General features: G+C 38.8%; 4 protein-coding genes across 4 annotated transcripts; 1 reads left to right on the plus strand and 3 right to left on the minus strand.

The window, feature by feature from the left end:
• The first annotated feature begins 3,575 nt into the window (after window positions 1-3,575).
• LOC102699699 (guanylate-binding protein 4-like) lies at window positions 3,576-10,000 on the plus strand. Its single transcript, XM_006657441.3, has 17 exons — window positions 3,576-3,761; window positions 4,765-4,867; window positions 4,993-5,062; window positions 5,144-5,182; window positions 5,275-5,392; window positions 5,485-5,542; window positions 5,620-5,684; window positions 5,786-5,792; window positions 5,871-5,931; window positions 6,224-6,283; window positions 6,413-6,432; window positions 6,517-6,582; window positions 6,771-6,938; window positions 7,028-7,285; window positions 7,985-8,197; window positions 8,871-9,142; window positions 9,418-10,000. Exons 1-17 carry the CDS (start codon window positions 3,658-3,660, stop codon window positions 9,557-9,559), a joined length of 1,824 nt encoding a protein of 607 aa, XP_006657504.1. The 5' UTR covers window positions 3,576-3,657; the 3' UTR covers window positions 9,560-10,000.
• Window positions 10,001-10,115: 115 nt separating this feature from the next.
• LOC102699973 lies at window positions 10,116-12,414 on the minus strand. The gene is made up of 2 exons (XM_006657442.3): window positions 12,031-12,414; window positions 10,116-10,432 (listed from the first exon to the last, which is right to left on the minus strand). Exons 1-2 carry the CDS (start codon window positions 12,157-12,159, stop codon window positions 10,328-10,330), a joined length of 234 nt encoding a protein of 77 aa, XP_006657505.1. The 5' UTR covers window positions 12,160-12,414; the 3' UTR covers window positions 10,116-10,327.
• A 1,442-nt stretch (window positions 12,415-13,856) lies between these two features.
• Window positions 13,857-18,350, minus strand: LOC102706491 (bZIP transcription factor RISBZ1-like). Its single transcript, XM_040526272.1, has 6 exons — window positions 17,802-18,350; window positions 16,631-16,724; window positions 16,303-16,507; window positions 15,224-15,299; window positions 15,009-15,134; window positions 13,857-14,416 (listed from the first exon to the last, which is right to left on the minus strand). The coding sequence occupies exons 1-6, from the start codon at window positions 18,204-18,206 to the stop codon at window positions 14,054-14,056; spliced, it is 1,269 nt and encodes a 422-aa protein (XP_040382206.1). The 5' UTR covers window positions 18,207-18,350; the 3' UTR covers window positions 13,857-14,053.
• A 3,458-nt stretch (window positions 18,351-21,808) lies between these two features.
• On the minus strand, window positions 21,809-25,171 carry LOC102700254 (tryptophan synthase alpha chain-like). Its single transcript, XM_006657443.3, has 8 exons — window positions 24,932-25,171; window positions 24,061-24,207; window positions 23,799-23,973; window positions 23,313-23,389; window positions 22,889-22,966; window positions 22,473-22,550; window positions 22,306-22,365; window positions 21,809-22,212 (listed from the first exon to the last, which is right to left on the minus strand). Exons 1-8 carry the CDS (start codon window positions 25,151-25,153, stop codon window positions 22,078-22,080), a joined length of 972 nt encoding a protein of 323 aa, XP_006657506.2. The 5' UTR covers window positions 25,154-25,171; the 3' UTR covers window positions 21,809-22,077.
• Window positions 25,172-25,424: the final 253 nt, after the last annotated feature.

Raw genomic sequence — 25,424 nt, forward strand, 5'->3', positions numbered from 1 at the left:
AAAATAGTATAATCCCTTATATTTTGTGACAGATGTAGTAATGGATAATGAGAATAGAACATGTCATGGTATAGGAATAATAAGCAAAGGCATTTTCATATACACCCATCAGGCCATTCTGCAAACCTTTTTAATCTAGATTGTAAGGATAAAACTGCCCTGTAAAATGATTTGATATATATAATTTTACTCTATCTGCATTTGGATAATATATGTAACTTATCTAATCACAGTTTTGCATGTAAAATAATAAACTGCAACAGTTATAATGTAACTTAAAAATTAAAATAACTTTTATGGTATGCTCAAGTTATTGTGCATCATCCATTGGCGCCAGTAGCTCATGGATAACTTTAACAGTAGTGTACTCTATAGGCTAACTTTTAATTTATCAGTAGATGATGTGGATAAATTAGAGGTACTATAAAAGTATAAAACTTTGCTCACCTTTAAAACAACCGGACAGACCAACCTAATTAACCATAAAACCGAACACCCTTCACTAAAAATGACATGTAAAGCCTATTAGTACTGCAAAAGAATGGCCGTCTTTTTTTTACTCAGCGAGTTTTATATAGGTTACAATGTGCAACACCACACTCTAAATAAATATATACTCTTACATTTTCATACCCAAAATTCCTTATATTTTAAATGAAGGTAATAAGTATATTTCTCGAGACGTGCTAGGCAAGTGTTACGTGTATATGGCTTTATGAATGTATGATATGTAATACGTGGTTATATCTTTTTCTTAAAGTAAACAACAATTTATTTATTATAAAAATGCAGATGTATGACATGTTATAGGTTTGTGTTGATAGGATCATATTTATTATGTTGTGCTCTTTGAACTAGTAAAAAAATGGTTTTTGATAATCCTTTAATTAAATCTTGTGTGCAGGTGCTCGGCCACATATTGATTTGGTTTTAGGCCCAATTACAAAGGTGTAAAGAGGAAAAAGGACAAAATTAAGTTGGCGTGCAGAAATTTGAAGACGATAGACATGCAAATTTTCGTTAACCATGGATGGATATTTGGCAATACAATTATGTTCTAAATAATATCTTTTCATCCATGACTTTTTGTATTATGTTCTTATTATCTTGTATTTTGATATTGCTTACAACTTGCTTGCAACAAACGATAGTAATAATTGATTGCAGCTTCTGCTGAACTAAAGACCAGCTTTAACCATTTTTCTTAAAAAATGTGTTACCACCAGTAGATACTTACATCCTTCCTATATTTACATAACTAAAAGAGTAAATTGTACTTTACACCGGGTGGTATTTATCTTGTTTCACTTTACACCGGATTAATACTTTCGGTAAGCACCAGGATAGATTGAAATGAGTTTCACTTTGCGCAAGGTTATGTCATATAATTAGAGGACTTGTCAAATATGACTGAATCTTATGAATCCTTTTAAACTTAGACTATGTTTCATGGACTTTTGTTCTGGTTGTATAAGATTTCATGATATTTCATTGGGTTTATAATGTACCCTAGTGTCGTGAAAATGCATGTAGCCAAGTAGTTGCAGTGACCTCAGTAACACTCAAGATCCTGACTTCAAATCTTCATAGAAACATGAATTCTAGATTAGGTATTTAGAGGCTAAGTTCCCGAATTTAAAAAAGTGGCTTACTATATGTGATGCAAAGTGAAACAAGACATACTTTTCCTGGTGAAAAGTGCATTTTACTCTAACTAAAATCCCTTTAGTATTTTGGGCTTACCGCTCTCAGGCCCACGGCCCATATTGGCGGCGGCGGCAACACACACTATCTGCACTGGGTCCGTTTGAAAACCTCTGAAAATTTTGGATTTTTAGTTATCTGATTTTTAGAGGTGTTGTTTATGTATACAAATGAATTAATTAACTACTTTGGATTAAAAAATTCGCTATAAAACCAACTAAGAAACATTTTTGCACAAAATGTATCGTTTACGTGTTTGGGAAACTTGTCCACAATTATTCAAGTCCAACCTAGGAAAAGAACTGGACCTATCTACAATTGGACAAGGTGATTAAACAGTGTATTACCCATGAACATGAACGATGATTTAGTGTAAGGTTTGATGGTCTTTAATACTCGTTGTAATCTTCTTTCTATTGGTGTGTGTTTTCTTATTTATATGCATCTTAGTTATGCGGAGATAAAGAGTGTTCTCTTTCTATGATTAGCTGAGATCAATAAAGTTTCATTTATCATTAAAAAATTCCTAACTAATCATAATCACGTAAATCATGAATTGCACTAGGTAAGGTCATATAGAACATGCGAAAAAAATGACGGCGAGAACGCGCGAGAGGGGGAGAAATCCAAACCAAGTTAAATTATAAAAGGGCATTTGCACTAAATCATCTTGTAGGAAGGTGGATAAGGCCGCGTTCGGATGGGGTTATATTATTTGGCACGAAAAACATATTAATATATTATTATATGATTAATTAATTATTAGTTATAAAAAATTAAAAAATATATATTAATATGATATTTTAAAGCAACTTTTAGATAGAAAATTTTCAAAAAATATACCGTTCTGCAGTTTGGGAAGTGTGCCCGCAAAAAAGAGGAAATCTAGGAGCCCATTATGACTCTATTTTAAGCCACGTTAGTAAAAAAAACTCTATATATAAAAGACCTCTCAAGGCGACTCTTCATAATGACTAATTAATTCTTCGTCCGCCTTTCATCTGGTCGACATCTCTTATTAGAGTTAGCACATATAGAAAACAAATTTTCTAGTTGTTTTCTCGTTTTATGCGTGATCAGTCAATGTTTTGCTAACTCCATACAAAACAACTCATTTTCTCTCTCTTATCGTCTCTGTTTCACGTCAACGAGTATACAGCAATAGAGACGACAATAAGAGTTATTTGTACGTGCCCTAAGAGGAGAGAAATAACTCGGCCTAAGAGTGACATGTATGTGGCATTTTGCAAATTTTCCAACATAGTATCGAATTAAAAGCTTTTTTACCATCCTTAAAAAAATATCTTAACATACCACATTTTTTGTGTAAGAAATATGATACCTTAAGCTACATTGTATCTGAGATACCAAAAATTTATAGTAAAATTCTTAGCACCTTGAGGTGCTTGAAGTATGATAAAAGGGTTTCTTTACCATCCTTGAAAAGTATCTCAAAGTACCAAAAATTTTAGTATAAATTTTTTATACCTCAAGATAGCATGCACCTCGTATCTCGAATTATTTTTTTAAGGATGATAAAATAAAAATTCCTCAAAATAATATTTTTTTTCAAAAAAAAGCCGAAATGATCGTCTCCTTCCTTACTCTTGGCCTCCCCGCGCCGCCCGCTTCGCCTCGCCTCGACGTCTCCTTCCCTCCCGCCTCCAAGCAACCTCGCGCCGCCGCCGGAGGAGAAGGAGGAGGGCAAAGGGAAACCCGCCTCCGCGTCCAAATCCCTCTCGCTATATCCCCCTCCCTCCCTCCCTCCGGATCTCGCCCTTCCACCTTTAGTGCCCCTCGACTCCAAGCCCACCACGATAGGCGCGGACATTCTGGGTGCGAGGCGATCGATCGCGGCCGCGTTACGGCGTCGGGGTTGCTGGAGCGCCGCCGTGGAGGAGGGGTCTGTAGCGGGTGGCGGCAGGGGGGAGCGGGCGCGGTAGGTGGCGCGAAATGGGGTGGCGGAATCGCGCGGCGGTGCTGTGGATGCTCGCCGTCGCCGTCGACGTCGCTGTGGCTGCTGCGCGGGATGCTGATCAAGACGAGCTCCAACGCGCGTAAGTGCGATCCACTAGAGACACTTCTCTCTCTCTCTCTGGTTTTGTTTTAATTTGCGATCATATTGATTGCGCCAGGCGATGCTTTAGGCGTTGCTGCATTAATTAATCAGGCTGAGATTACAGAACAATTCCGGTGCAATTTTTATCGTGTCCACCCCTTGCACGCGACGCGATGCTGCCATGCTATGGAATTCAGCGGCCAAATTGGGGCTTTTTTTTTTCCTCTCTTGCGCCGCACAGGAAATGGGCACACACCAGGGGGTCGTCTTTTGAGTTTTTTTTAAAAAAAACTAAACCATATATTTGCAAACGGAAAACTTTTATATGCATGTTCATGGTGACCTAAAAGTCAAAGCTAGAAAATAAACTACAATGAAAAATCTCAAAATCATCATCAAATTTAAGTTGAAAATTCAAAATTGGACCTACAAGCATTAGCAAAAACCAAAAGACGGGGGTGTTAGAGTTTTAATTTTGTGTGGGGTGATGTATTGGAGGGGAGCAGGTAACAGCTGATGCATGGTGGAAATGAGAAACCAAGTGGATGTACATAATCATGTGAAATGTGGAGTCGATGTGTTACTGCTTGCATCAACCGGGCTAATTAAGTGTAACGGGTAGATACTTTGCTTGTGAATGAATGTCAGCTTGTTAAATTTCACCGTCGCATATACTTAGGGCAACAGCAAACAGAATGTTACCCAATCCTTATTTTTCCCTGGAAAATAATCCCATTTTTTATTACAAAACTGAAGTGATAGCCTGCTTTAAAACTTGCAGATGATCTAACCAAATGAAGGCACCTTGTTGTTTTGATGAAAAAATGTGGACTTTGCCACTGGCATCTTAGCGATGCTTGTTAGACTTAATGCTGAGTGAAAGAGAGTGCGCCATGCAGTAGTTTTGTTTCGTTTACTTGTCAGATGGAAAACATCATTTGCTACAACGTTCATATTTATTAAAGCAGTATACAGTAAAAAACTTATTGTGGTTTCTGCAGGTTTCCAATCGTTGAACCAGATCATGGCCACACTAAACTCCGCCTTGCAAAAGAAGGTTTGGAGGCAATTAAAAGAATCAAAACACCAATAGCTGCTGTCGCTGTATGTTTAAACGGCCGTAGTTCACATAAATACCTGATATTTTCGCTTTCCCCAACTAATGCCAAGGCACTCTGATTGTTTGTCCTGGTTCATGCTGAGTTATATGTCTCTGACTGTCTAATCAGGTTATTGGTCCATATCGATCTGGAAAATCGTTTCTTCTCAACCAGCTTCTCTCACTAACATGTGATAAAGGTACAATGAGTTCCTGTCTTAAATAGGATGCTCCAGGAAACAGGATACTTATAACACTGTAACGATAAATTGGTTCTGCAGGTTTTGGAGTTGGACACATGCGAGATACCAAAACAAAAGGTATGATGGTGGCAAGGGCAACATTGTAATGTTCTCCTACATGATCACTTTCCTGATTGAAGGATTCTAACACTCTGCTCCACATTTTGCAGGTATATGGGTCTGGGGTACTCCAATTGAGTTAGATGTCGATGACTCCAAAGTGTCCGTCCTTTACCTGGACACTGAGGGCTTTGAGAGCATTGGAAAATCAAATGTATATGATGATAGGTTTGTTGCTTATAGATGAAATACACATTAAATTTGAATTGGAATTTGAAGTGATAAGAAATGCACTGTTGGTTCTTTTGTTTTTGCTGCAGGATATTTGCTCTGGCCACTGTTTTAAGTTCTATCCTTATATACAATCTTCCTGAGACAGTGAGTCTCTAGTTCATGACGTGTTCACCTCCATTCTCTCCTTTTATAGTTGTTAATTTGACTTATCTTGATCATAGATTCGTGAAGCTGATATATCTAGGCTCTCATTTGCTGTTGAAATTGCTGAAGAATTCTATGGAAGGTTTGCTTTATGCCGTTCCTACTTGGAGCTTACAATTTACTAAGTGTCTTCCTAATATGCTAACAATTTTTCACTTTTCTCTCTGCACTTGTTGACTCCAGAGTGAAGGTAATACTCTATTAACCCAAGTCTTAGAGTTATGAAAATTAGTAAACTATGTTAAAGTTACATTGTTTGGCACTGTAGGGGCAAGATTTTGCTTTTGAACCAGCAAAACTTCTGTGGTTGATCCAGAGGGATTTTCTCCGTAAGTTTCTGCTTGTATTGTGTATGACCGATTTTATCCAGATAAACTAGATTTTCATGATAAGGATAGACGATAAACCACAACTCAGACTGTAAAAAGTTCTAATTTTCTGGTTTTAATTTTTGTTAGATTTAGACCATCTTTGTCCTTTGCACAATAGTAGAAATATACAGGTCTCACACTTCACTTTGGTCAAATGTCTATTATTTTGTACTAGTTCATTCTATGTTATGCTGTTTTGTTTTTTTTGGATCTTAGACTTCTTTTAACATTGTTAACTTTCATGAGGCAGAAGGAAAATCTGTCCAGCAAATGGTTGATGAAGCTCTCCAACGGGTGCCTAACAACAATGGTTAGTTCAAGTTACCTAATAGATTGTAGCAGGACAGTATATTTTCCTTTTTTTTTTCTCAATGAAGAAATTCCTTTTGCTGTGTCAAGTGGAGATCTTGAATTAACCTACTTTTATGTATTGCTGCAGGAGACAAATATATTGATGAGGTACACTTAATTTGAGCTGTATTCAATTAATTGGAAATGACATGCTAATTTGCTTGAAGAAAAATGTTTTTCATGTTATTTTAGGTCAACCGAATCAGAGACTCTTTGGCATTTATGGGTGATAACAGCACTGCTTTTAGCTTGCCCCAGGTTCGTAATAACATGTGAGTTATGTTTTTTTTTGGGAAAAAGTGATTTTTGCATTACACATCATTACTCTCACAATTCATAAAATTCTTTACTATCGAGCTACCTCCTAACATGTATGCTTATTTTGATGATTCTGTGTTTTGATCTTTACACCCCTAAGTTATTAACATGATGATCTTATTTCCCAGCCTCATCTTCAAAGAACAAAGCTATGTGACATGCATGATCAAGAACTGGATCCACTCTATATAGAAAGGAGAGATCAGTTGAAACACATTGTTGCTTCCATGATAAAACCAAAACTTGTGCAGGGTAGAACTCTAAATGGACAGGAGTTTGTATCTTTCCTAACGCAGGTAATAGCTCTTGCTTGTTTATTTTGTTTATGTGTCTTATTAATCTTAAAACTCTTGTGAACATCTGAATTTACTTGCCTTTATTTTAGATACTTGAGGCATTGAATAAAGGTGAAATTCCATCAACAGGATCACTTGTTGAAGTATTCAATAAAGCAATTCTTGAACGTTGCTTAAAGTTGTATAATGAAAGAATGGAAAGAGTGGGTCTACCATTATCAGTGGATAAACTTCAGCTGATTCACAGTTTGGCAGAAGATGAAGCTAGAAAGCTCTTTGACAAGCAGCATTTCGGTAAACATCATACTGCCCAGTCTATCCTCAAGCTTGATGAAGAGATGAAAAAGGTTTGCCTGACAATTAATGCTCATCCATGTTTAATGCTGTCTTCCATGTTCAGCTAATAAAACGACACCATTAATGCATTTTTAAGTTAACATGAATATGAATTGAAATATATTATATAAACATTACTCAGTTTCAAAATGTAAGGTATTTTAGTTTTGTCCAAAGTTAAACTTCAAGTTCAACCAAGTTTTAAGAAAACATAACATCTATAAGACCAAATTACTTCCGTTAAATCCACCGTTGAACATATTTTTGTAATATATTTGCGTTGCAAATGTTGCTATGTTTTACTATGAAGTTGGTCAAACTTAAATAAGTTCAACTTAGGACAACACGAAAACACCTTACATTTGAAATAGATGGAGTATATTGCAGTAAGGTACCATGGTCTTCACATCATAAATTCGTGATTTTTTATATTCTGTAATAAAATTATATTACTAATTACTAATTTCCATAAATCAATTTTGATAGTTCATTGTGTAGTGGTAGTACATCTTTTGTGGAGAAACGCATTGGATTTCTTTACATGACTTTTCTGCCCAGATGCTTTGTTTGGAACATGAGTGAATGTTTTTTACAGATTCCTGCAGTGTATTTCTAGTGAAATTCCTACATTCGAGAAAACAAACTTCTTGTTTTAAACCTATACAAAATGGACAGTTTCTTCAATGTGTTTAACTGGCTATTCTTTTTAGGTCTTCAGTAACTTTGGTTTCGCCAATGAGTACCAGTCATCAAAACTGTGTGAAGCAAGGTTTTCAGAGTGTGAAGATAAAATGGAACACCTTCAATCCTTGAAGCTTCCTTCAATGGCAAAATTTAATGCTGGAGTTCTTCAATGTAACCAGAGTTTTGAAATAGAGTGTGTTGGGCCTGCCAAGGAAACCTATGAACGTCGGATGTCAAAGGTCCGTCTCTTTTAACACATTTTCGATGAGGGGAAGAATCAAAGAACTAATACTAAGATGGATTTAGGGATAATTAAGTTTTTCAAATACTAGTTCTTATGACAGACTAGGTAGTTTTTTCTCTGCTACTTATGTAAACATTTCTAGAAGTCAAATCCAGTCATGTTTCCATTTAGTTAGGTGACTGCGCAGAAGGTACCATTTCACTGTTTATGACTAGCAAACGGGAAAAAGGAAGGAATGATTATCTATATGTAGAACTAGAGACAATATCAGTCTCATTGGTTGGCTTTGGTTGATGATCCTAGTTACATGAACCAGGAAAAAGAATAATTTTAGGTAGGGCTTCTATATTCCTATTCATAACAGTCCTAAAATTCTAGGCTGGAAAAAGGAAACAATGAAAAAATACCTAGAATAATTTAAAATTTTGTTTGCCTTCCCCTTTTTCCCCTGGTATACATTTTAATCGAAATTTCTTATACATTTTAAGATTACCACTATCCCAGCACGTCCATTTCTGATAGCCTGAAACTGAATGTATGTTTCCAACCGTACTAATTACTTCTGTTATGCATTCCTGCTCGTAGCACTTCCACTTAACCTTTCTCGAACTTATATAGATGGAATCTGCAAGCTCCTTGATGATAACCTTTTCTCTGCATGGTTACAGATGCTCGCAAGGTCTCGTGCTCTTTTCATCAAGGAGTACAACAACAAACTATTCAATTGGTTGGTGACCTTCTCCTTGGTCATGATTGTGATTGGGCGCTTTGTAGTCAAGTTCTTTCTGCTCGAAGTTGCAGCATGGGTGATATTCATCTTCTTAGAGACGTACACGAGATTATTCTGGTCGTCAGAATTGCTGTACTACAACCCCATCTGGCACATGGTCGTCTCTTCATGGGAAACTATCGTGTACAACCCACTTCTTGATATTGACAGGTAAGTTTTGCCCCTATGAAGTCGAATTTTTTTATTTTTTAAATCTTTTTTAATAAATAATTTTATTACTAAACCTTCAAAAATTATCTTGTCACACCCACCAGCTTGTGTGACCACCAACAATGGCCAGGCTAAAAGGCTCGTAGAGTGAAAATATTTTCTTTAAAGGTTTAGTAATAAAATTAATTATTAAAAAACCTCTGAAGTCTACAGCATGTATGCAAACCTCTATAATACCTTCAGTACTCAGTGTTATGATGTGTGTGATTGTGCAGATGGGTGATCCCAATTGTTGTCATGCTATCTTTTTTAGCTGTTTACTGGCGCTGCCTCGGTGTCAGAAAACGAATAGGAAGATCATTGCTTCCTTTGTACAGAGGTTCTTACGGAAACTCCAGTCGCCCAAGAACAGATTAATCCTGAAGATCCATTGACAAAGATGGTGATTAAAGTTGCAAATCGCTGAACACATATGTGACAGAGATTAGAACGGAGAGGGCAACGGCGTATCAGATTCTTTGCCTTTGTAACACGGTGAATTGATGGCAAAAGGATGTTCACCCTGTGCACACGCTGTGAGAAGCTTCTCTTGCAACCCAAGAACGGAATATTTAGGCTCAACTTACGTACAGCTCTTACTCTTACTGACCCATCAAGCAAAGCAAATGCTAACGTATGAACGATAATCTTTGTTCTATATCGAAAGCTTACAGTGAATATAAATTAACCTTCTTTCAGTGTAAAGATCATTCTTCGTATATTATGGCACGCAATGAATATAAATTAACCTTCTTTCAGTGTAAAGATCATTCTTTGTATATTATGGCACGCCAGATTATGACCACCACACGATACCATATTTAGCAAATATCTGGTAGTGCACAGCAATGTCCAGAGCAGACAAAAGATGAGAATTTACTACTTTCTAACAAACAGATCGCTAGATTTCATTAAACGTCAGAACAATGGTGAATGGCAGAAACAGAAAAGGTCCAATTATTGATGAAGGTACCACTGTATTTCTTACAGATTTTACAGCAGCAAGAGCTATTGTGTTTATTTCGAAACTTACAGCTGCAAGAGCATGTTACTGATGATCATACAGTCATATATTGACAACAATAGTTAACTTTCTGAACTTCCTCTTGGTAGCTTCATAGTCTGAAGCGATCATGGTCCAAGTGTTTATTGTTGTTGTTGCCTCTTTCTAGCTATCTCCCGAGCCCTTTCACGAAGTTCTTCTGGTGGTGGTGGACGTGGACCTTCAGGAGGATAGACCACATATTCACGCTGCAGTGGGAGCATATAAAGCATTAGTTCAAACTTCTGTATATCATCATTGAGAAGGGAAGCGATAGAATAGAAAGAACAACAGAAACGCTCTTTCCCAAACATCCAACTCAAACAAAGAAAATCGGACACTGGCTAAGGTGTCGCTTTGACTTTGTCTGCTATGCCCTTCGTCTATTGCGCCTTTCCAGCACTCTCGTCAGGCCCACTCCTCTCCCATTCCTCCTGCCATTATCATCAAGCGGCGGAGGTAGCGGGAGTAAGCACCACGCATGGAGCGCTCGTGGCCAGTGGCGAGGTCCCACCCACCCTGCATGTGCACTCTACTTGGTAAGGTCCTTATCGAACACCATCTCAGGATTGCCACTAGCAGATCAACAGGTTTCTCACTGGAGCGTACCGATGAGGAGGGCTACCATCCAACAGGGCATGTGCCAAAGCTAAGTGGTCCTTTCCAGTAGAGGTGGATCTGGTGACCAGAGCCAAGAATGTGGAGGTAGGAAATTTTTTGAAACGATTGAGGATGTGGCAATTTACCCTTGTTGCACTTTGGTGTATTCAAATGTTCCACTCTATTTTGATTGTATGCTGCATACATTGACTCTTCGGTGTTCCAGACAGTTTGTTTCAAATGTTCTAGTTGAAACATTTTTGTCTAAGCAGTTAAAACATCTGAAACAATTTTATATATGGGATGAAACACTGTCCAATAATTTGTTATTATCGGACGTCCGGGCCCTAGTCCTGTCCAAACTATATGGGAGCATACAGAGCATTAGTTGAAACTTCTGTACATTACCATCGAGAAGGAAAGTGATAGAATAGAAAGAACAAGGATCACATGGAAGTGATTGGCAGATATATCTTTTCTACTAATTTTGGTGATGCAACAAAAATGAAGAAAATGTAAGAAGTATTCATCAGCCAAAAAAAAGCGTTATAATACTGCTAATCTATCAATAAACAGCATAAGCAATGCCGCCTAGAAATTGAGCAAAAGTTTTAGTGGCAGCTATACATAATTGGCAAATTCACATTCTCGACACCATAAATTTGGCTTCCTAAATCCGTTAGCAGACCAGGGCGAACAAATTACAAACAAAACCCACAAAATTTGCTAAACCAAAAAGGGGAAGGGCCATCCAATAAGGCATGTCTTGTTCATCAGCATGATTCCAGAATCCACACCAACGAATTGACCTTATGAAACCATGCACTAACAGATTCGCAACGTCAAATCAGATATGCCGCTCTCATCGGCGGCGCAAACAGTCGTCACCATTCCCATAATCCAGCTCACGGCCCGAGTGCCACTCTTCACCCTACCAATGCAACTTGCTCTCAGCTTTCTCGATTTCAATTTCTTCTTCTCGGCAACCACAAACGGAGAATCCCTAATGTCTGTGAGCGGCCGAGCGCCATCGCATCATCAATTTAACCAGATAATTAAATCTTTGCGCGACGGGGGCAAGACAATTGGTAGGCTGCTCAAACCTAAATCTAAACCCATCCATGGAATGGCACATGAAGAAACCCTAGCCAGCCTAAAAAGGAAGAATCAAAACGAGGTTTGAGAGGGAGAGGGAGGGAGGGATTACGAGGCCCATGAGCTTCTTGAGGGTCTTGGAGTCGGTGGCGACGAGGTAGGTGAGCGCTACGGGGACGGAGACGTACACGCCGAACTTGGCGATCTCCAGCACCCCCTTCGACGTCCCCAGCGACGACATGGCCGGCCGCGACGTCGAGGAGATCCCCCTGGTTCACTGGTTGTATCCCCTCCTCCCCCTCCCCCTCCCTCTGTCCTCCGCACTCCAAACCCCTCCCTCCGTCTCTCGATCGCTGCGGCGGCGGCGGCGGCGCGAGTGGGCGGCACGGCGGCGACGGCGCACACGGGTTTGGGCGAGACGGATAGGTTGCCGGATGGGTTCGCCGTCAGCTGGTTTAGGTCCTGACACGTGTGGCCCACATGGCAGGGAGAAGCATAACCCTGCACACTTGCCTCTTAGTTAAGCTGCCTTCGTTTTATATTTGACGCGGTTAATGCATGTTTGAGTATTCGTTTTATTAAAAAATTTACGTAATTTAATTATTTTTATAATTTAGTTTATTACTTTAGAAACTTTAAGGATGATTCTAACTTTGTATATTTTCATAAAGGTTTTAAATAAGTGTAAATTTAAAAATTAATGATGTTAAATAAAAAACGGAACGGAGTATCTAATTATAATTTTATAAGCTTCGTGTTGCTTAAGACCTTGGATAGTCCGATCCGCTCATTAGGACATGTTTAATGGTAGAGCTTATGGTGGACTCTATTTCAAGCCATGTCAGCAACAAGAGTCTATTTTATAATGATACTCTACAAAGATAGAGTCAGATGTTGTTTCTTTATTAATGCAATAAAATAAATTTATTAAGCTAGTTTCATTTTTTTACATTGCCATGCAAGAAAGTTTTCTTTAATAAATGCTAAGAGTCGATTCTAAGCCGTTACCATGCATGCCAACAGCTTTTCTCTCTCATTCTCTCTCTTTCCTCCACGTTACCAAATTTGCTTACATTGCGACTAAGAGAGTCAGCTAATACGTACCTTTGTACGTGCCCTTAAAGACTTCATTTTTAAGTTCTCTTGTCTTATTGTCCAATAAAGATTTTATCTTTAAATAATAAGTGTAGAATAAAAGGTAGTACAAAAGTTGGTAAGCAAGGAATAAAGTAGTAAAAAAGTTGATAGGGTTATTGTTTGGCTTTTTCAGAAAAAGTCAAATAATATATTTGTAAACAAAAAATAATTTATGAATAAAACATTTATATACATGTTCTCAGCGATGTAAAAAGGGATGAAAATAAACTACGATAAAAAAATATAAATCAATTTCAAATTTAAGGTTAAAAATTTAAATTTTGCTTATAAGCACAAGCAAAAGCAAAAATATATGGGTGGATAAGTGCAAAACAATGTAGTATAAAAGTCCTTAAGGGTGATTGTTTGGTACTAACTCAGGATCACAAAATGTGTTATATTTTAGGATAAAATTTAAAATGTCAAATCTCTTATGGATGATTGTTTGGTTTTTTATAGAAAAAGTTAAACGATATATTTGCAAACAAAAATAATTCATGGATAAAACTTTTATCTACATGTTCTTAGTGATCTAAAAACCAAGGCTAAAAAATAAACAACTATGAAAAACTCAAAATCAATTCTAAATTTAACATTAAAAATTTAAATTTTAGCTTATAAAACCTAAAAAAACCGAAAATACGAGGCTGTTATATTACGGATGGAGGAGCATATCACACTCATTTAATATAAAAGTATATACGGAAACGGCTATCTACTTATCACGCAGTCACGTCACAATCAGTTATCAGAACACAATACTCATATATTTGCAAATCATTCTGATATATCAAAGGGAGGGAGACTACCTTTGTCCCTCATTTCTCGATCTGAAACAAACAACAGCCGCAGATGTTCCTCAGCGAGTCCAGAATCCATAGAAACTACAGTTCCAGACAACAGCAACACCAACTACTACTACTACAAAACAGCACTTGCAAGGCTGCAATTTGCACCCCAAATGCTCTCTCCATGTTGTTAGGGTACTCAGTCTCCTGCTACTGCAGCTCCATGTTGACAAGCTCGCTTGCGTCCAGCAGAGACGATCCCCATGTTGCGTAGCCATTTGAACCCTCCCCGCCGCCACACGCTCCGTTCTGGAGATGCTGCAGGCTCGCCATCTGCTGCTGCTGAAGCTGCAGTGAATCTGTCGGGTCAATCTTCCTGGCAGAAACCTCAGGCATGTAGCTGTTATTAACGACGGTATTGGTTGGAGTGGTGAAGTAGTTCATCGGGTTGTTGGTCTGGATGGGCACTGAAGCATCTGAGGCGATGTTGAGGGATGGTGGCATGTCAGGGATGGCCTGGTGCAGTTGTCTAGCCCTTGTGACCATCTTCACACTCTCCTCAGCCATCCTCACCTGCAATCATCTCAAGATGTTATTTATCCACATAGCCTGATTTCCATGGATTGCAGTTGTGGGCAAGAAGCAAATTAACATGGCTACAAGATAAGATACGACACCGCAGTAGTGTAGTGTAGCTCAGGTTCTTTGTTAAAATTGATTGTGATCCATTGTGTGAATTGATTATCACCATTCAGCAAGCGATTAGTTACACCTGGTACGTTGCAGGAAAGAAAAGTAGTTACACCCGGTTTGTTTCAAGATAAAAAGGAGCTAGTTAAGTGAGTCTAATTGTTGCAGGTTATAAACTTATAACAGATGGCAAACAACTTGTCCTTTGAATGGAGTAACTAGATAACTTTTACAATATCTCCTATACCAAATTTTAAGAACAGATATTAGAAGTTCATAAAGTTCAGTATATATTTGATACGTAGAACCTTCCTATTTCATACACCATGACAGATGCACAATACTGACCAGAAATTTACTGTTCCAACAATTCGAGGGGATGAGACCCTTTACAGATTCAATGTGCATGGATACCTATTTGCAGGAGACATCCGGTTCATACAGAGCACTGAAAGGCATTTAAACAGTTGCATACCTTTGCTCTTAGGGTCTCAATGTCCGCCATTAATACCCTATTGTCAATAGCGGCAGCACTGAACTTCTGGTTTGCGTCAGCAAGACGCCTCAACAAAGAAGAGTTTTCAACCCTTAACAGTGCTACCTGAAATGATTTAGTACCAGTTACACTTGTTACTCGCATATTCCAAAACTTTGTTGTGCAGTCAAATGAAACAACTTAAAATAGCAGACCTGCTCCTCCAGATCTTTCAGGCGAGCTGCCTTTCTGCTTCTTGAGCGTCTGGCCGACTCTCGATTGGATTCCTTCCTGAAATTGGACAGGAGGACAAGCTCAAAAAACAAAATTCTAGCTGTATTTCTTACACAAAATAGTCAAGCCATGACTGCCTGACTCCTGCGCAAAAAAAGACCTCTGCAGATAACCCAATTTTTTTTTAGAGAAGATTACTTTTATCCGGCCTCTAATATCCACTCGGATATATGCAGTCATGTTTTTTATTTTGGAAACTTTAGAAACTTAGCCCAAATAGGGGACTTAGCTCCTCAAATACTTAATCTGAAATTCATGCTCCTATGAAGATTTAAGCCCACGACTTTAGATACTACTTAGATCACTGCAACCAATAGACTATATATAAATTATGCAGAACAAGTAATTAGACAACGGCACATGAATTATGAATACATGATATTCCTAGAATGTTATGTACAGCAAGAAGCAAAATGTCTCATGAACTGTTCTACTGAGGCACATTACATTTTCCTCGTTTGCCTGAGTAGCTGGTTGCACGGAATCAATATTTATCCTTAATGCACCAACTTTTTTTTTAAGCTACTTAATGCACCAACTTGTAACAAGTATTACCAAGATTTCAGTCAGGTACATTATCTACTTCACATTAGGAAGCCTAAATATTAGCACCAGCACTTCTAAGAAAAAGTGAAAAATGTCATGTAAAATCAAATGCATCCAGTATTTTTTTAGAGAAGGGTATTTTTACCCGGCCTCTATATCCACTCGGATATATGCAGCCATTTTTATTTTGAGAACTTTAGTAACTTAGCCCAAGTAGAGGACTTAACTTCTCAAATACCCAAATCTCCCAGGACCTTAGTTGCTACTCAGGTCACTGCAACCACTAGGCTACATGCCCTTTCACAATGCATCCAGTATAAACATGAAACATTCAGTAAGAATCCATTATTTTGAATTTTTGTATACAAGCCCCTAATTCATAATGTTTACTTTTTGTATGTGTTGAATTGAAAACAATAACTGCACAGGACAAAGACTACATAGTAGTAATTACCTTTTCTTCACTTTATCCTCTTCATCAAGAATCATATTTCCCATTGCCTCTGCTTCTCCTTCCATATCATCATCCTCTGATGGTGATGGTTCCCTTGATGAACCGCTTGTTGCTTGCTTGGAATGAGCATCTATATTTTGAATGACGTATGGGCCCGATCCTACAGTTGGGCCAGGACTTAACTTCTGCACTGGTATGCCGTTACCTGGATGATAGAGAAAATTAAGATATAAATGTAGAACCACATTTTACAAACAATCAGCTTTGCTTACAAAATTAAGCATTAATCATAACTAACACGTACTGAGAAGATGCATAAATAGAATACCTTCAATGCACTTTTGTGAACTCAGGCTGGAACCAACTGCATTCAGTGATGTTTTATTGCCTAGAGGACTCTCTGACTGTATTGCACCAGAGGCCTGTGGATAGAAATGCCAAAATTTGAAAGGCAGAATGCAAAGCGACAAAGTTAAACACAAGCGCCTGCAGTTAACTAATTCTAGTGACTAGTGAGTACTATTTAACATTGCAAACTGAAGTCGACAACTAAAAGCTCAGATCAATAGACTTTTGTGTACACATTTGAGAACGTAACCTACATAATGAGTTCAAAGCATGACATCCAATTGCAAAAAATTTTAAAAAAATACTTATACGCTCCATTAAAAAAATTGACATCAAATCTAGGCTTCCAGGTTTCCAATCGATTCCTGCCATTCTAGGTACATAGCTAGTCTCTCAAGTCGTGCCCTAGCGGCGTTCTAATCCCATAAATGGGACTGTTAAACCCAAATTGTCACATTCCAATGTAACAGTAGTTTCCTTTTACTACTTAATAATTCATGAAACAGTAATGATGAGGTAAAAAAAACAGTCCTGCCATTTACCTAAAAAAACAGAATTTCCCAAAATATTACAGAAATCATACATCTTCGTCACTATTAAAATTTGTTACATACTACTCGACAATATTAAAGTGTGTAGCCTACAAACAGACACACGTAAGTATATCAGATGACATATCTATGTGTATGCCTATAAGACTATATCAACTTATATATCAAAATAATACTATGATACAATGCTATTAGAGCTGGTACAATAACATGTTATAAGCCAGCTATAAGCATATTTTAAATAGATAAGAGGGGAGAGAGAAGAGAAGTTGGCTACTAATTTGTAGTCAGCTGTAGCACGGACTCCAAAACACAATATATGTATGGCAGGTGAGGTCGGATATTAATTATGTAGTATATGACTATTATATGTATTGACCACTGAATTGATTATAGATCATTTGTAGCCAGCTGGCTATATTATTCAATTTGCTATTACATGCACACCTCTTCCAACAGCGGAAATTGCCCTAAAAATTTGCATTAATTACGGCACAACCATCGTATCACCACCACCCCAAATGGCGAATCACAATTCACAAAGTGCAATCCATGAAGCAAACGAAGCAAGCAGCGGTCGAGAGAGATGCTGTGGCGTACCCTCCACATGGCGACGGCGGCGAGGTCCTCGTCCAGCTTCCTCTTCAGCATCGCGTTGTACTCCACGGGATCCAGCACCACCGCGATCGCCGCCGGCGGCGCGGAAATCACCCCAACCGCGCCACGATCGCCGTAGCCCCTACTCCCGCCGCGCGCCGCCGCCGCGGGCGCCATCGGGCTAGGGTAAAACGCCGGGCCGTCCGCCGGCGCCGGGACGCCGTCGAGCTCCTCCAGAAACCTCTCGAGGTTCCACCCCGACGGGCACCGCTCCAGCATCCCGCCAGCGCCGCCACTCGCCACGCCGACCCCACCCGCCCCGTCAGCCGCCGCCGGAGCCTGCACCGGCGGCGCCGGCGGCGGGGCCCACAGGGGGTCCTCTCCCACTACGGCGAACACGTGCTCCATTGCGAATTCGAACTGAAAACCCGTCTTCGTTCGAATCCGCCGCGAAACTCTCCAAAATTCGGGAGAAATTCAATCAAACTGCCTCGCGCGTGCCTACGGCTACGCAACCCATGCGTTTCTCTCTTCTTTTTTCCTTTTTTTTTTGTAATTTTGAACTGAGTTGAGAGGTGTGGTCTCCTCTCCTCTCCTATTTATATAGTTTTTTGTCACCTTTTAGAAGCTTCAAGACTCTTAAAAATGCATAAAGTGAAACAAACCACACGATCAGAATGGTACTTTGTGGCATGGATAATTTGGACGTGTTCATCGAAGTTTTTCAAGAGATAAAAGAGAAATTGTTCGCACGATCAAAGTGATGATAATCACAATACGGATGAGTACGTTTTCATTAGGAAAAGGGTTAACAGAAATCGTGTAAGTAAGCTACAACGGTTTAGTGTCTCTAGCACAGGTGTAGCATTGTTTTTGCAAGGTGGTACAAAGCCATGATTTTATCTGTTTTTTTATCTTATCAGAGTTTTATTGGAGAGTGTAGATCACGTACCCTTAAATTGACGAGAATAGTATAGGACAAATAACTTTCTATATAAAAAGGACGAAAAGATAACAGAAAGTGTATATCTAATATATGATCCATCTATTTGCTATGACAAGTGTTTATAGTAATCCAAATTAATTATCAAACCAGCCAAACAATAATACTTCAGCCTGTAACTTTTTAAGTCATTGTTTAGTGAAACGTGTCCTACACTTTATAATTTATGTCGAATATTGCACCTTAGCGACATATATCACCCATATCGTTTCCTAGGACCAACAAACCAACCATCACCCAGAAAAAAATGTCTAGATTGTGGCTGAAAAAAAAAACAAAACAACGCACAATTTTTTTTTAAAAAAAAGGTCACTGAAAGTGAAATGTGTCACTTAATTCCAGCGCCCTAATGTGGCGCCACGTTAATTTTTTTATTTTCTTGTGGTATCTAGCACATTTTCATTAGATAACACTATAGTTTCTCAGATATTTATTAGCAACTCAAGCACGCGTCTATTTTTAGCTTTAAACATTAGAATCAAAAATATAGTACATGCTAGCTATTTCCACAATAGCTAAATTTTATTCCTTTATACTTTATATTAAAATTTAGATCTTAATATTTAGAGGGTATAAAATGCTAAAAATGTTTCTTCTTGACTTAGATGCAGCAATAAAAGACCGATTTATTTCTCAAAAATAAACAATATGTTAAATGTATACTGTTCACTCTCACAATTTTATTTTTCAAACTACATATATGCTTTAATATGTATTCATTGTCATGTATTATTGTGTATGCCTTTGCAGATCAGCTGCACATTCACATTTGCAAGTTTGAATTTTAATATGAAAAAAATTACAATTCGGTCATGCAACATAGAAGTATGTACAGCCGATCGAGGCGTGTGATTATTGCATTAATTTCGTAAGCTTATTATTTTCTCCAGTGCATGTACTTCAACGATTTCCTCTCGGTGTACATAAATTCGACCACAATTCTAGTCTTATGTTACCTATTGCAAGTGTTTGTAAACATATGAGCAATTTTACCATCTTTGAGTAGGTACCACTGTTTTCAATGTAAAATTTGGTATCTTACCTAAGGTATTTTTCTAAGATATCAAGAGATACCAAATTTTACGTAGAAAACAGTGGTACCTCATGGTACATCCGGATGGGAAAAAAGCTCTAAACATATATAGAGGATAAAAGGTTAACATAACAAACAATTTTGTCATTTTTAAAATAGTATCTCTATGCACCAAATTAAAATTTATACTCAAAGATACTAAATTTTAAACTAGAAAATATGGTATCTCACGGTATTTTCTTAGGGATGGTAAACATGTGCTAGTGAGTTCTTGATCCAGTGTGGCACAAGGTAACTAATTTATTATATTCTGAAGAAAAAGTGAGTTGAAGGGAATATATAGTTAGTTTACAACTTGATTTAGATTCGAAGTAAGTTTTCTTTCGTTCCTTTTTCAAAGATGGATCGGAGATTCCATTTAAGGTTGGGTTACACATAAATTTAAAAGATAGGTAAAAATAGTCTCTATGCTCTTACTCTATAAGGGAATAACTAAAACCCCTCGTCTTTTCGCTTATAATTATGCTTATAGGCTAAAATTTAAATTTTAAAACATAAATTTAAAGTTGATTTTTTTGTCATGGTTTATTTTTTATCATTTACTTTTATATCACTAAGAACACATATATAATAGTTTTACTCATAAATTTTTTTAATCATTAATAGACGGTTTCACTTATGCTTATTAAAGTCAAAATGACGAGACTAGTTATATCTAATTGTCGATGTATCTCACGCCTATTCCTAGTTAACAATTATCAATTATGTGATATGTTCAGTCTCTTGTGACCATGACGATTACTCAATTCAATAAACCACGAAACGTACACACGACATATTTGGAATCTTTCAAGGACAGAATACGACGTCACTTATCCGATAAGGGTTTTGTGACCAAGGCCAAGACATAGATCTCAAAATTCTCTATCTTTTGCACTTCATTTTTTTTTTTTGAAAAGGAGGAATATCATAGCTTACTCCTGGCCTTGTGTGGTGGAGTGTGAGGAGAACCTCCTCCTTTCCCCTATAATGTGCCCCTATCCAACAACACAAAGGCAGGATAAAGCCAATGGTTCCTTTCTCTTGAAAAAGATTTGTGCAAATCAAATCTTTCTACCACCTGTCCTACCTCCTCAGCCTGTGGTGGGTTGTGAGTAGGAAGTAGCATGGAAAAAATTATTCTTGTATATATGTACTTCAATACCATCTTGGTTTTGGCATGTCTGTGTTTGGGATCATGTGTAGCTTTGGCATAAACTATATGATATTCTTTCAGGGGCATTCTTGTCGTTTCAAAGGTGTTAACAGCAGGAAGGACTCAGAACAATGCAAAGGAGAAGTTTGCTTTGCATCACGTAGACTACTAATTTGTGTCAAAGCATGGACTTTTGCTTTGCTTTAGTTCAGGTGTCATGTTGTCACCACAAATCCGAGGTTTAGCTTGACAAGCAATTGACTTTCCTTTGGACTGTAGAATCTGATTGGTGTAATCTGCTTAGATTGTCTACATTTTATTTTAATAAATTCAGTAAGTAATTAACACCCAGTTGTAATCTGATGGGCTTCAGAAATCAGACATGTACATTTCAGCTTGAGCCAAGTCATGCGAGTCACATGTAAAATGGTAAATGCAGTCTCAAAGAAAATAAAACAAAATAACAAATGTAATCTCAAATAAAAAAATAAAATGATAAACATGAGGGAGTATTTGTGATAATAAAGTCGATACATGGACCTGGTAGCTGGCACAGCCAAGAGCAACGTCCTTCTCAGAGCCAACATCGTACTACCTCATCCATTGACAGGATGGACTCATCTCGTTAAATCGATGTGTTTCAACATGGCATACTCCCTCAGTTTCATCCATTGATTAATATATATTCATCCATTGATTAATATATATTATTATTTATATGTGTAGGTTCATTAGCATGATAGTATTCATATGAATGTATCAGTCAGCTGAACCGTACATGATCGCGACCTTGTTTTCTCTATTTATATCCAGTCTTCCATATTTGCACCAAATTTTTCATGCAAGCGAGACACCTTTTGCGACATTTAACATCATTTTTACCTTGTTTTATTCATTCCAGCATCTAACACAAGGATTAATTATTTTCACCAGACAATAGTAACCCCCAAAAACCTAAGTAGCAAAAGTCATGCTCCCAGTACTATGCTTCAAACCGGACTACGAAAAAAATGGTCTGTATTTTTCTTTCCTCATGGAACCGCTTGTTTCAGGGCAATGCGGCCTTGAGGCTCTTGGCTAGCTCTTCTAGCTTCTTCAATCCTTCTTCGGGAGAAGCTGCTTCGCCCAATTGCCTCACCATGGCGCTCCCGATGATCACACCATCTGCGCCCCATCCCGCGATCTGTATTGCAAAAAATGAAGTGAAAAATGTCATGCAAAGAATTGGGTGGCAAAACATACTGTTTTGAGAATAAAGTACTTGAGTGCGATCTACCTGCTTCACATGCTCTGGAGTCGATATACCGAACCCAACAGCTACAGCTTTGTCCGTAACCTAGACAAGGCAAGAGGTTCTATAAGCATCCTTGAATGTTATATCCTCTTTTTTGAAATTATTTATGAGGTGCTAACACCAATTCACTGATAATGAATTATACATACCTGCTTGATATCCTGGAGAAGAGCCTGCACCTTGCCACTGACATTTGCACGTGTACCTGTAACTCCAACAGTGCTTACCTGAATAACATGAGTAAGATGATTAGATCTCGTTCTCTATCATCCAATAGCAACAATATTTGATAATGATAAATTTCCAACCGTGCAATGTGAAACTAATTAGCTATAATAAAAGATTTCAATGGGAAGTGACAGAAAAAAAAGGGTCCCTCATCTTTCCAAATTATACTTTGTATATCTCAGTTCTAGAATGTCCAGTACAGCAGCATGAGCAGTCGGTTTATACTTAGAATGGTTAGGTCCTAGAGGTGAGAAACTACTTGACCATCAGGAATAAATGCTATAGAAGAACAGGGTCATAGATTCTGGAAATTAATAAAAAGGATATGAGCACTCACGAGATAAATAAATCCTTCAGAAGCCTTTGTAATCTTCTCCATTCTTGCTGTTGGTGTAGTTGGTGTTGTCAGTAGTACCTGCAGGCACCCATGCAAAATAAATCATATTCATCAATGGATAACCGAAATGATGTGAGCACAAATTACACAGATATAGACGAAAGATACAATGTTCTTCCCTAATCAGAACCAAAATTCAAATAACTTGTGGTACATAAGTTTGCTATTACCACATGGAAACAAAAAAAAAAAACTTGTATCTGTGAACAGAAAAGAATGGAATTATGGAAGTTCAGGAGTCATGACCCATGTACTAAAAAATTAATTACTCAGTTTTGCATGACAGCATGGTTGCAGCAAAACAATACTGAAAGAACAATATTAGAGCTTTTTTTAGAAAAATTCATAGCATGAGTGAACCTACCAGCTCTAGGTTGTTCTTGGCGGCTTCACTCCTCAGAACATCTGTCTCCTCAAGAGGAACATCAGGTACCACAAGACCTGCAATACAGTAATCAATAAGTAACCTGATAGTCACATCAAACAAAAGGCATCTTTACAAGCAGTAAACCAGTAACATATTGTTAGGTTTACTCTACAGTTCATCTAAAAAAAAGTTTAACCGAGTCTATACATTGAAGTGCAAGAATGTAAACTTAACAACAACCTACAACTACAAGTGGGACTATGATAACACTCTTTACAAATATCAGTGGTTTAAATTTGTCTATGTTGTTATACAAGTTTTAATTTTTTTTTCTCACTGCCAAAATTAATGCGAGTCCAAATTGAAATACAAGGATGAAATGGAATAGCCTGTCTAGTTAATTAGGAGGGTGTATTGAGTAGAGTGGCATTTTATAATATAGCATTGGTAAATTCATATCAGAAAATATATTTAAGGAATTACCATGCACACCGGCTTCTTTGACAACAGTCATGAAGTTTGCGATGCCACGCTTCAGAATGGGGTTATAATATGTGAAAAGCGCCACAGGGCAGGACAGCTCAGGTATCACCTCCTTTACCATAGAGATAACATCCTCAAATGTGGTGCCTTTTGCTAGCGCACGCGTAGCAGAAGCCTGAAATGATGCAATAAGATGGTAAAATGTCATAGCCAAGTCGTGTGAACACTATCAGAACAATGGCAGCAGTCTTTCATGGTATACCTGAATGACAGGGCCATCAGCCAACGGATCAGAGTATGGAACACCCAATTCGATCAGATCCGAACCACAAGCATCAAGAATCTTCAATGCTTTTGCTGTAGTCGCCAAGTCAGGGTCACCAGCAGTGATGAATGGAATGAAAGCAGTCTGAAAGTTTTCAAACACAAGAGAATAATTAAAACATGAAACGGATTACAAAAGTAAAAACAAAAACAAGGCATGAACTCAATGCCTATCTGGATGCATATCACAACCTAGGAGACATAAACATCGCTGTCTCATGAGCTTATCTACATATACTGCCACATGGACATATAAAGGGACCGAGGGATGTGCTAATAATTGCAGAAAATTAAAACATGCTAAAATTATATGGAATCCTTTTTTTTTTCATGAAGAACACTGTGACATCGTCCTACTGTAGATACTATTGTTTCACAAATATACACAAGGTATGCTATTGGGCTCATCCAACACTTATCCAATCCAATTATGTTCAAGATGATTCCAAACCATCAGCAATCCTGAAGGCGAAATGCACAACTTGATAAGGCTATCCAGTAGCCGCAGCCGCACCATCGGATGCATCCTACCTTACGACAATCCATCCAAATCGCACGCAGCGAATGAACGAAATGCAACCCTAGAACGAATCAACGACGCCCTCGCCCAAACCCCCATCAACCTAATCAATCCAGAACGGCAACGAAACAAATCCATCGCAACCGGAGGAGAGGATCGTCCCCAAGGAGAACCCAGCACGCACGGAGGGACGAATCGACGAGGGGTGGGTGCGAGAAAAAGGAGAGAGAGAGAGAGAATCTCAAATCGAAATACGCGCGAAACGGGCGCGGAGGCGGAGGAGTCCCACCTTCCCCTGCTCCTTGAGCTTGGCGAACGTCCCGGAGATGACGCGGTCGTCCTCCCCGACGACGGACGCCTCCGCCCTGACGGCAACCATGGGGACGGGCGCCCCGCGGAACGAGACCCTCCCGCCCGCCCCGCGCCTCCCGGCGACGGGCCGCGACGAGGCCGGGCCCGCGCCCGCCGCCGCGGTGGTCGCCGCGGCGGAGGCCTTGAGCGCGAACGCCATGGTGGTTATCGGCGGCGGCGGCGGTGGCCGGGATGGAGGAGAGGAGATGAGGAGGAGGAGGAGGAGGCGGCGGCGGTGGCGGTGGCGAGTGTGTGAGCCGGCGCTGCGGCCGGTGTTAAATACGAGGAGGAGGAGGATCTGGGATGGCGAAGCGAAGAGATGGAGGGGAGGGTTGGTGCGGGAGGGGAGGGAGGGGGTGGCCGAGCCGGACCGGCGCCTCGCGGTGGGGCCCACTTGTCAGTGACTCTGTTGGCTTGTCCATGCTGGTGTT

This window comes from Oryza brachyantha, chromosome 7 (assembly GCF_000231095.2).
Source record: "Oryza brachyantha chromosome 7, ObraRS2, whole genome shotgun sequence".
NCBI classification, from domain to species: domain Eukaryota; kingdom Viridiplantae; phylum Streptophyta; class Magnoliopsida; order Poales; family Poaceae; genus Oryza; species Oryza brachyantha.